The sequence below is a fragment of the Acanthopagrus latus genome, chromosome 9, assembly GCF_904848185.1.
Source record: "Acanthopagrus latus isolate v.2019 chromosome 9, fAcaLat1.1, whole genome shotgun sequence".
In the NCBI taxonomy this organism is placed as follows: domain Eukaryota; kingdom Metazoa; phylum Chordata; class Actinopteri; order Spariformes; family Sparidae; genus Acanthopagrus; species Acanthopagrus latus.
Genome location: NC_051047.1, coordinates 28,675,629 through 28,687,816, shown reverse-complemented (window position 1 = coordinate 28,687,816; position 12,188 = coordinate 28,675,629). Strand labels below are relative to the sequence as shown.

Below are 12,188 nucleotides of genomic sequence, written 5' to 3'. Positions count from 1 at the left end.
TTCCCAAATCCGACAGCGAAGTTATTCATGGCACGATTACTGGCAATGGTGTGTAGAAAGTACCTACACGTCATACTTCAGTAAAAGTTACGATATCGTGTTAAAAATATTACTTTGGTAAAAGTGAAAGTGACTAATTCATATGAATAGTATCTGATGTTTAATGTACTTCAAGGCACTGATGTATGTAGAACTGATGTATAAAAGTATAAACTGAATGAATACAATTATAAATAACTTAATATCTAAATTAATAATCAAGAGCACCAAAATATTGTTTTAATTAAATGCAAGCCATCAAATGTTACATCAATGGATTTATCATCTTCTAAGGGTCTAAAAATACAATATTTGTGTTAAAAATGAGAGAATAAACAGCAGAAAGTGGAAATACAGTACATCAAAACTACATATGGACAGTACTCGACTGTCCAATACTGCCAGAAGATAAACAAATACAAATATAAATGACTTAATAATCAACACTAATGCTGACGTTATGAATATGTTTTATTTAGGTAGAAATTTGATATCAAGATACACAATAAACTATAATCAGAGTTTGAATCACAATACATGATATAAATAGACATACAGCTAAACAAACAAGGGTGGAACAGGTGAATGCAGGTGCAAATACACTGTATAGTACAAGTAGTTGTAAGCAAAGGCTGTTGTTACCCAGTAACAAGTAAATATAAAAATCTAAGTACACTTTAATAAACAGCAAACATTCTCCAGCTGTCACGTGTTTGGGGGAATTAAAACTCAAGTTCTTTGAAAACATTTTGTGGCTCTAAGTTGTGGCTGCAGAAGTAATTGGAATTTGTCCCGCAGTTCCTGAAGGCAGCACCTGGAGAGGTTGTTGATAGGAAATCACGTGACCTCGTGGAACTACAGGGACATGAGCAGCTTCTGAATTTCAGTCATCTGTTGTTCAGGAGGCATGCGAGCAACAACATGGAGGCTAAAGTAATCACATTACATTTGTACCTAATATCAGTCACAGTAGCATCAAACATACAGGAGTCACCTGCCTGTCAGGTCCAGGTGTAAACAGAACAAATTACGACTGATTTAATGGGTTTGTATAAAACAGGATGAGATACAACATGTGCAGGAAAACACTAAAACTCTGGTCCAAGTTTTTCCACCCGTGAGTCAGTGCCTCCATTTCCAGTCTTGTGCATTGCATTGTGGGACAACAACGAGACAAATATCCAGCGATTTGGTCATTTCTGCAGAGTGAAGACATGACATCACACATTCACTGCTGCCACCGTGCTGTATATGAACAGTAGGAATGATGGGAGTGACTCACGTGTGGGACATGTGAGTAACGCAGGGTGGTTGTATGATTGCATAGTTGAGTTTTAAAGGAACAGTTCAGCAAACATACCTACTAATTTTTGTTTTTGTTTTTTTCAGTGGCTCTAATCCTCCTCTGGAACGGTTCACCCAACACTACAACATTTAGTCTCATGTTGATATGAAGTCAGGTGAAGTCTTTTGGTACACAGAACATTTCTGGAGCTTCACAGTAAAACGGTTCTGCAGCATTCTGCTAATAAACTGAAGCAGATGGAGACAACATGAAGATTCAGGCTTAATAACTGTGACATAAAATGTCTCCATACAGCTCGTTGAGTTTCCCAAACTGATTTAAAAATATGTTATTTACACTCTCGACTTCCTGTGGAGCTCGTGCAGCCACTTCAGATGATGTGTGTGCTAATGTTCTTAAAAAATGGGTGTGAACAACATTGTTTCAAACTAATTTGGGACGAGTTGTATGAAGCTCCAGAACTGTTCTGTAGACTACGACACTTCACCTGACTTTATATCCTCAGGAGGAGGAGAGGAGGACTGAGTCGTTACATTTTCGGTGAACTGTTCCTTTAACGCAGGACTTAACTGAATGACAGCGCAGATTTTGGCTGAGTTCCATTTAGCTGCTTTGGTGTCAGAGTTCTGGTTATTAATGTTATTAATTACACAAAAAAGGTCTTCCATGAAAAAATAATCATCTAAAACATTATTTCCATTAAATTATGTATCTTTACACTGAACAACGACTATGGTGAACAGTATTACTTTGGCTTTTTCAGGCTGTTCTGCATCATTAACCTCTCAGAAAGGTTTCACAGTTATCACTTGAACATTAACACAAACATTCTTTTTAAAATAACGGACAAAATTAATAAGATATATGGAAATTCAAATATGGCAGCCAGGACAGAACAAACAAAAACAGCGAGATGATTCAAGATGAACGAGAACTCAAACCACGACCTCGTCAGTAAATAATAGAGACATCTATACAGACAGCATTATTAATTAACACATTTTCATAAATTTCCTTTCAGATAAATCCTGGAAATGTGTGTGCACCAAAAAGATACTTAACAATTAACAATTTTCTCAACTTGTATGGCACAGAAACACTAAAATCAGCCTCCTTTACCACCTTGGAAGGTGTGAATAACCTAAAAGTAGGACACCTCTGAGATCCGATCACCTGGACCACATTCAACTGACGTCCGTGGAAGAAAAAATACAGAAGAGCGAAACAGTTCCAACAAATTCAAAATGATTCAAGCCTTCTTGTAAATGTGGCATTAAATGTAAAACATTAAGTTGTTTGTTGCAGCAGTTTGAACTGATTTCATGATTTACACTAAATCTATAAAAGAAAACAACATTTTGTTGTTATTATTTATGTCAAACTTTGTAACTACAGTAAACAGTAAATATTACAGGCTACTTCTTGGAGAAAGTTCCCAGACTCCCTTTACAAATCACCTTATTTTGTGAGCTGCTGACTCGGGATGAACATGATAAACTTTGTGAAACGCTGATCACGATGAATTCTTAATTTTATGGGCCGACTTGTAAATTCAGCAAATGTTCCACATGAAAATAATTCTTTATTTTTTTGTTTCAGAGGCGTAAGTGTTTACTTTGAGCTGTCCGACTGTAATCAGGTCACTCAGGACGGATGTTAAAACTCAGTCAGAGCAACATATCATGAGTGCCTCATATACCCAGAGAATTCCTCCTCCTCCTCCTCTTGTGTTTCACCCTCACAGGTTTTGAAAAAGTCTGAAAAAGCGTCTGCACGTTTGACTTCATACCCGGTGAAGTCTTCCTGTGCAGGCAGCGTTACTGCCACAGCTGTCTGATCGTCTAACTCAGAGTCTGCTGGTGCTTCAGGCTGCTGGTATGGTCTGAAAATGTTTGCGGGAGAGTCTCTCATACACTCCTCCTCTTCTTCCTCATGTACAGCCAGTGCGGCGAGGGTGATTGAGAACAGATCGACGTTGCCTGAGCTGTGACACACCTCCTCCTCCTCACCTGTGATACCTTCTCTGGCTCCAGTCTCCTCAGGAATAAAACAAACCTTTGCTGCTCCTCCAGCTTTGGTCTCAGCTTCCTCCAGCTCCTCATGTACGACCTGTACCTCCGGTACCACCACCTCCAGCATTCTGCTCCCTGATGCAACACCTGAGTCCTGAGAGGAACTCTGATCTGAGGAAAGATCTGTGGGTCTGTCCATGTAGACATTTAACCCGTCTTCTTCCTCCTCCTCCTCATCCTTATCCTCCTCCTCCTCCGAGTTAGCGTGCCTGCTGGCAGGTTTAGGTGTTGTGGGATTATTCTGCCTCCTCTGTTTCTCCAGGATAATGGAGATCTGGTCAGGGACGGTCCTCTCTGGTGTGAGGGTGTAGCCTCCGCTCAGAGCCGCCTACAGGGGAGAAGATGGAGGAAGATGACAGTGAGAGAATAGATTTGTCACCCAGGTATCACCCAGTCGAACTAATCAAACAATGGTGCTGGCAGCAGAGCGAGGCAGCAAATCTTCAGTGTGAAACTTCAGGCCAACAGAATCTAATAAACAGCTGAGAGCACCAGAAAGATGAAATTTCTCACGTTATGTATTTCCTTTTGTCCTATAGCAATATTATACCAATAATAACCTTTTAAATCTTGATCATTTCATTAGTTTTGCTCAGAACACTGATCCTGTAATCCCATTACATCTGTTTATCTGTTTATCTTTTACTTTATCAGAATAATAATGACAACAATGTCTGATTGCCACTAAATACTGAATCATCTGAACCAGCAAAATAAACAGTAACTACATTTATCAGATAAATGAGGAAGAATAAAGTAGCAGAATTGTGATTAAGAACAGAACTTGGGTTCATTCCATCACTGGTTTTTGACATGAAGAGTTAAATTTTTACCGTTATTGGTCTCCCTGATTTTTCAATAAAAACGTAACGTAAGGAACCTCATCAACTGCCACAAGTTTCCTCTGCAACCTCCTAAAACAGTTTTGTGTTGTTGGTCTGAACTTTTCTGGGGTATGTTTGAAGTGAACTCAGAAAATATCAGAGAACACAACCCAGGAATATCTGACATAAAAAAAAAAATAAAAAAAAAACTGATGAAAGAAGTCCGGAGTGATACTCCAACCTCTTCTTTCCTCGACAATCAGTGTGTGAAGTCCGTGTGACTGTGTGAGCTGTCAGGCCGTCTGACCTGCAGCGACACCTGCGTCAACACGCTTCACCTCTATTTATATAAAAGGTCCAGATACAGATCGCTTGTTTATGTGGAGATAAATGAGGCGTGACTGTCATCTTTCCAAGATAAGTACATGATTCCACTTTATCACCAAGAATCAGGGAGAAATAATTAGCCTGAATAACTAAATTTAACAATTGAAATGCTCAAAGAGAAGTTTGTTGTATAGTTTAGATACATATATAGATAGATGGAGATATTGATTACTTACAATTAATGCTCTGGGCAGAGTTGCCTTCAGCTTACAGATGAATCCGGTGTAGTAGAGGAGATACGTGGAGGCCAACCCAACACCGATGAAGATAATCACAAGAGAAGCAACTGAGCCTACAATAACAGGTGCTGAAGACACACACACACACACACACACACACACACACACACGAGGTGTTAGTGTCTTGCTCTCTCACTCAGATAGTGGGACCAAGATATTTTACTTTCACGCACCATCAAACAGGAATTTCCACGAGTTTCACAGGTTAATGGAAACTCTCACTTCCACGTCTCCATCCGAAATCACTAGGTAACCGGGGGCAACGTGTGTGTGTGTGTGTGTGTGTGTGCGTGTGTGTGTGTCATCTTCTTTTTAACAAGAGTGGCCAAGCCATTATCTGGTGTGACGTTCTGCTAGTTTCAGTTAGTTTTGGACATTAAATGATGCAACATTTGTACCAAATTTGAAGAAATTCCCTGATGGCGTTTTGAAATATCGCGTTCACAGGAATGAGTTACACAGACGCTGTCACTGACCCAGAGGCATAAAAACGACATCATCTGCAGCTCATCAGCAGCATTTTTGAGACGCTGTAGTCATATCGGAGGCTGTGCCTACCTTTATTTGGTCCCACGATGCTCGTGAAGGTGCACTCCCAGGCGGATGGCTCAGTGTTGCTGTTGACAGTACTGTCTGGATGCACCTGTATGCAGTACTCTTCACCCGTCTGCAGGTTGGACAGATTATAACTCCTGTTCGTAGTCGTGAAAAGTTGCTTCTGCAAGTGAAAAATGGAGAAATTACTAATTAAAATGACATATCGAGGCCTCATCTGCGTGACTCAATCACAGTATTGAATTTGAATCTTGGTTTAACTGAATCTTTCCAAGCAGCGAGACAACAGCAGTAATGTGGAGAGAGATCTGATGTTGCAGATGGAACAATTTCCACTGAGCGAAAATAATGTTGTGTATTCGTGTCTCAGATGATGATACAGTATCTCAAAAGTTATTCTCAAAATACAGCCATAATGTCTCAAATACTCAGAATATTACGTCATTATTTGGAGCAGCTGAGCGATTATTTCCAGACACACAAGTCATTTTTTTGGGTTTCTAACTAACAGGATCTTCTTGAGCTTCCATTTCAATCATCAATGATCCGACTGTGCTGAGTTAAACCTGATGATGCTGGTTTGACGAGTCAAAATGTCTGTTGTCATCATCAACAGTACAGTTCATAACACATGAGGAGAAATCTGTGGTGTGTCACAGGAGTAAAACATGGATGTCTGACCTTTTCCTCGTTACGCCTCTTCACCCAGATGTTGTACAAATCGATGCAGTATAAATGTATATCATCGACACTGGAGTTCCTGTCGGGTTCTGGCAGTGAAATGTTGATGAGGATGCCGTTGCCGTATCCAGCCAGTGAGAGTTTTGGAGCACCTATTTCAGCTGGGAACAAAAAGAAAATGGTCTTTTTAAAAAGTTAAGAACATTCCTGTTTCCAGAATTTGGCATATTTTCTATTAACGATTTACGTGTGAGAAAAGTGTGAAAATGTAATTTTGTAAAGATGGAGAACATCTATATCAAACTGGGTTCAGCTGCTGATGTGGTGCTGCTTCTTCCCAGGAAGACTTTAATCTCAGATATCTGACTTTATTTCTCTGACATCTGAGAGGAAGTCACTCTTGTTTGTTGGCAATAAATCACAAAATTCAGCCGTTCGTTAACTTCAAGCAACACGTGAACGTACTGTCTGTGAAGGGGGTGAACTCTTTGCTGGCAGACAGTTCAGACACACTGTGGTTGTACGACGCCTGGACGGCCAGATAATATCTCCTCTCTGGCTTATTAAGGACCAGCTGCACTGATGACCTCTTTGTCTTAGTGAGACGTTTCGGTTTTCTGTCCCCGCTAAAAAAAGAAAGAGAAACAGAGCTCAAACATTTTATTTCATATGATTACTGGCTTAAACATTGATGTGATGTTTTATAGTTTCTGGACAACAAAGCTTTGATACACGCAACAACACTAGTTAGTAACCACCACAAACTCAACCCATACAGTCAAAACTAATCTACTTATAGTCATGTGCCCCTTATAATACACAGCTTTAGAGCTGGCTTGGTCTGGAGGAGAAGAAAAGGTGAAGAAGAAGATGAAGAAGAAGAAGAAGAAGAAGAAGAAGGAGAAGAAGAAGAAGAAGAAGAAGAAGAAGAAGAAGAAGAAGAAGAAGAAGAAGAAGAGATAGTGGAGGATGTTATCGGACACACTGTCTGTTTCAGCCATTGAACAAGTCACTGCAGTGTCACCAGACTCCTTTAACACACATTTCCAAATCATTGGTTCCTTTTTGTAAATTCTGCATTAACCAGATTTCACCTGATTAACGATCAAAACACACATCAGACCCAAGCAAAGACATGAATCATGTGCATTCCTTCTGTACAGGCGAGAAGAATTCCACTAAAGCTTTATTATGACTGTCAAAACAAAAGATCAGCTCAGGTGAAACTGAACAACCAGACCCATCCCTATTGCTTTTATAAGACTGTTTGAATGATCGGTTGCTTTTAAAGCCTCGGCCGACCTCTCTGTGGTCACAGCTGCCTCGCATGCTCACTGTGGTGCCACACTGCAGGCTGGAAACAAACAGCGCTGTGAAACAACGACTCGGCCACGGTCAACGAAAGCAGAAGACTGAAAAGAAAAGTTCCCTGCAGCAGTCAGATATTCCATCAAAGGTGACGCTCGAGTGAAGCCACAGATTGTCAGACAGATGCACTGAGTGAAAACGTGACTGAAGTAAAGGTCGCGGTTGATCCTGAGGCTGATATAACACGACAAATTCACACGATGTAAATCAAATATATTCATGAATGACATTTATTGTGATATATTCATACGGATTCTGTCTTTTTCCTTGTGATAAATCAAGTGTCCTACAAGTGTGTAGAGATGTAAGACTGATGAAGTTAACATCAAACTGAATATGATGTACTCCTGCAAGACCTTTGTTTATATTTGATTGAATAAAATACACATTTAAACAGACGAGGATAAAAGAAACGTCATGTTTTCAGAAACTTGACTTTAAAAGCAGCATTCTGACTTTCTTTCGGGGAAATCAGAAAATCCAGAACTCACTGTTTGTGTGATTTTTACAGAGGCCCCAGACCTCTTCCAAACATTCACAACTTATCAAGCTACAAGCTAAATGTATTGTTAGTTTTTAAAACAAAAATAATGTTCTGCTATATTTAGACTGAGCTCAGGAGTCTCACGGCAGCCTGGGGAAATGTGGCTGCTCCACAACCAAACCACATGTAAATGTGTGAATTTGCATTTCAATTCTCGTTGTGGAAACTAAAGTAATATTTGATGTTTATAGATGGATCTGCCTCTTACTTTCTATCAGCAGGGGTTAAAAAAAAGAGAAGGTTGTTTGAACAAAGATCCGCTCTCTGGCTGTCTTATCTTTCTCTCTCTGGTTTATCAGAGAGAAGATGTGAGAGAAACAGGAAGCTTTGATTTAACACTGGAGGACAAACTGCCCTGGACACAGATCACCCTGCCACACATAGTCATTTACATTTACTACATATTATATATAATTCTGTGAGCAGTCAGATGGTACAGATACTGCTGGTCTTGAGGTTTAACCATGAACCACAGCGTCTCTGCTCTGAGGCCAGCTGGGGGCCAATTCTGCATTTTGTTTCCCATCTCACATCCCTTTCACTTCCTGTTATCTCTCTCCTGTCTCTAAAATAAAAAAACAACAGAAGCAGAAGCTGTCTCCGAGGACATGTTACAAATCTGAGGACATTTATTTCTCAGGGGTCCACTTATCGTTGGGTTCTGGAAGCTTTAATCAAAAGATCTTCATCGACAGACGAAGGTTTGCTCAGTTGTCACGATGACACTTTCCATTGTTCGGAAATTGTTTGCGATTCCTCACGACGTTGACATTTTGTGAACTGGAAACTGTTGTCGCCTGATGTTTCCAAAAAAGACTGAATCTGAGAGAGCCGCAAGAAGAAGACGCGGTTCTGATACCACCTGGATCCACATTCAGCGGTACCGAAAAAGCTACGGAAGCTTTCAAAAAATAATAATTTACAGTCGTATTTTCAACCCAAGGCTGCACACAGCTGAATCACAAATGTGTTGGGATGTGTTCAGGAAAGGAATAAATATAAAGACAATAAAATTAAGTCTGAGGTCAGGGATTTTTCCTTTGGGGCTGATTTTGATGTTTTTTAAACATTTTGAATTATGTGTTTACATAACTGAATGGGAATCGGTTGTGTCACAATTTCCCTTTTCAGTGAAAACTATCAAAGTCACGATGATGAGAAGCACGTCAGTATTTTATCACCATTCTGTTCTGTCACACATTTACTGTTATCAAAGAAATTAAGCTTCTTGTGGTTTGGAGTTAATTTGTACATTGACATTTTTGAGTTTTTTCTATAGTTGCATTCTTTGCATCTTAATAAAAACTATAATATATAGTACATTATAGTATATAAGTCAAACTTTACTCACAAGACTCTCTCTAAGGACTTAAATTGGCTGATTCTGTAAAGTTCTCTGGTCGGGCAGATAACAATGTTTGGTGTTACAGACGCATCCTGTTGAGGTTTGATTCTCTGCCACAGGAAACAGTATAAAACTCTACAGAAAAGAGTCTGACGGGTTATTTTTCTGCTCCCCAAAGAGGAAATGTCAGCAGTGTGAGTGTGGCAGGAAATGGAGAGCAGCAAACAAGATGGTGGACGGGGGGGATTTACTCTGTGATCCTGTAGATCCTGTACTCCGCTCCTGGTGGGGTGCCGGGCCCGGGATCCCAACGCAGGACATGGTGGAAGTTGACAGACTTGACAGACAGATTCACCGGTGCAGGAAGGAAAGTGAGCGCTGCGAGAACAAACGCACTCGTGACTCAGTCATAAGGTTCAGAAACATACCTGGCAGGTGACTGATAACAGCATGTGGGTGTGTTGAGGAGAAAGATATCTGAGGTATTCAAGAAACTGCCTGTTAAATAATAATCTTCTTCTCTGAGTGACGTCTGTGCACTCACCAGAATCAAGCAGTGACATTGAATAGAGGAGAAGAAGCAAACAGTTCATCCTTCTGTCCTCGTGAAGCTCCAGGAGGTAGACTGCATCGTTACTGCCTGAAAAACAAGACAGCGTTCACACATTGACTGGAACGAATACTTCATGTCTTTATTATTATCATTTAAATTTAAAAAAAGCGATTTTCTTTATTTTCACATGTTTTATTGAAACTATAAACTAAGTGAACAAACAAGCTGTTAAAGTCCCAGATCACCGTTTGAAGCTAGAGAGGTGGCAGGGTCCGCCACATGCAAACCTTTAAAGTCAGTTTGTTTATTCAGTCATTGATTATTCAGTTTTTTTTAGGCAGAAAAAAAATCAGCCAACGAATATCTTTCTGTTCTCACTGACATTTCTTCAACAAAACTACAGACTGCTCCTGTAAAATATCACAACTTACTCATGTTTTACTGAATATTTAACTCACTTCAGTCACTTTTTCTCTGTCAAAACTCACATAATTAAGAGCAAAATACTTTTAAACAGTGCAATAAATGATAACATTAAACAGGAATAACATTTCCCTTCTGCCTGAATGTAAATATGAACACCATCATGCTAATTTAGTCATGTTTGAGCTGTTGTAATAATTAGCCTTCCCTTAAGTTCCCATAAAGTTGATCCATTTCTAAGATGACAGTTGACTCTGACATAAAAACAAACATGACTGACACTTAAACCGTCATAAAACACAAATATTAAAGAGATGTGTTAAAGTGTTTGCTGACGGGCTTGTCGCTGACATCAGCCAACATTAATAATTACATGTCAGCGCAAACAGTCAGTGACATGTTCACTGACACATTAAAACACATTTATGACTGTTTGAACTGACAGGAAGTGATGTTTGCTAACAGCTAACACGACACACAGGTAAAGAAAGTGACCGCTGACTCTCACACTCACCGCCCGCGTATCGTCGCCTCAGAGTCCGGGAGGGAAAACAGAAATCCTCGCTGTGGAACTCAGAGTCCAACCGACAGACGTGCCCTGCGTCATGACGACAGCTGAGCGCTCTGACGTCACACTGCATGACGGCCAGAGAGACGCCACTGCAGTGATTCATGTTCGCCTTCAAAATAAAAGCACGCATCGGAGTGAAAATACTGAATATTTCCATCAGTTCAGTTGAATTTTATCTCACAACACAAAGGTCCATATCAGTGATGAGTTATAGAAGCAAAAAGACCACAATCTGTTATAAAATATGCTAAAAAAAACAACTATTGATCAGGGTTGTACCCATGTGCCCAAAGATAAGATATAATGTGGAAGTAAAGTGATTAATTAGTGAGTTGTGGAGAAGCTGTAGGACTGAATACGTGTAATAACATGCTTTTCATTTTATTATGCTTATTTGTCAAACTAAAGTAACTTTTTTTTGTTTTGTTTTCACATGTTTGAAATAAATTAGCATTCACACATTCATTCATACACTGAATAATTCTTATTTTTCTGTGATATAAATCATACTTATACAGTGAATTAGCTAGATTTAGTTTTATAATCAGCAAAACATAAGAAGATGATCTCCTAAACAAAATAAATCCACCTGGTGCCTTATACAGTACGGAAGTGGCATGAAATCTGCTAAGTAACCGCTAGCTAAAGTGTTCAAATAAATATAGTGAAGTAAAAAAATATAATGTGTGGAAGTTTAAAGCTGCAGAAAATGGAAATAATACATGTAATGTGTGTTTTTTGTATTGATAGAACAGTAAATTGTGATTACATTTCTGAATCGATTAAATAGATGAAATAACATAAATCTGTGCAGAGATTCCTCAACATTACAATCACATTACTGGTCATACACATTTAAATTGCACTTGTCCATCTCAGCAGCTCGTTTGCTTCATCATCATCATCATCATCATCATCATCATCATCCTCTCCTTCTGTCCCTGCAGATCCTGCTTTTATTGTGAAGGCCTCCTGTGTGAGTGGACTTGCCACACGTCACTCTGTACTTTCCAGGCTGAGCTGGCTGGATTTCAGTTTTTGTGTTATTATGTTTATGCACCACAAGAGGGCGATGAGAGAAAAGATAAAACCCTGACAGCTCTCTGTGGCCTCCTGCGAAACCATTACATAAGTTATATGTTGTATTAAAGACACGCAGCAGCATTATTCCTAAAGATAACTGCTGTTTTATAATTACAATATACTCAAATATTCAAATGACCCTCCACAGTGTGCAGGATGTGCCTCTACAGGACAGTCCTCAGTGTGTACAGATGTGTA

At 39.5% G+C, this 12,188-nt stretch overlaps 1 protein-coding gene across 1 annotated transcript; it reads right to left on the bottom strand.

Moving 5' to 3' along the window:
- Nucleotides 1–492: 492 nt before the first annotated feature.
- On the bottom strand, nucleotides 493–11,025 carry crfb1 (cytokine receptor family member b1). Its single transcript, XM_037109260.1, has 8 exons — nucleotides 10,851–11,025; nucleotides 9,905–10,000; nucleotides 9,612–9,738; nucleotides 6,569–6,729; nucleotides 6,104–6,264; nucleotides 5,426–5,585; nucleotides 4,805–4,935; nucleotides 493–3,745 (listed from the first exon to the last, which is right to left on the bottom strand). Exons 1-8 carry the CDS (start codon nucleotides 11,008–11,010, stop codon nucleotides 3,026–3,028), a joined length of 1,716 nt encoding a protein of 571 aa, XP_036965155.1. The 5' UTR covers nucleotides 11,011–11,025; the 3' UTR covers nucleotides 493–3,025.
- Nucleotides 11,026–12,188: the final 1,163 nt, after the last annotated feature.

Excerpts from the sequence above, each read along its gene's own strand:
- crfb1 (XM_037109260.1), bottom strand. The coding sequence starts at position 11,010 with ATGAATCACTGCAGTGGCGTCTCTCTGGCCGTCATGCAGTGTGACGTC. Across the intron at positions 10,001-10,850 it reads GAGGCGACGATACGCGGGCG|GCAGTAACGATGCAGTCTAC; the intron begins GTGAGTGTGAGA and ends CTTGTTTTTCAG. Across the intron at positions 9,739-9,904 it reads AATGTCACTGCTTGATTCTG|CGCTCACTTTCCTTCCTGCA; the intron begins GTGAGTGCACAG and ends TTGTTCTCGCAG.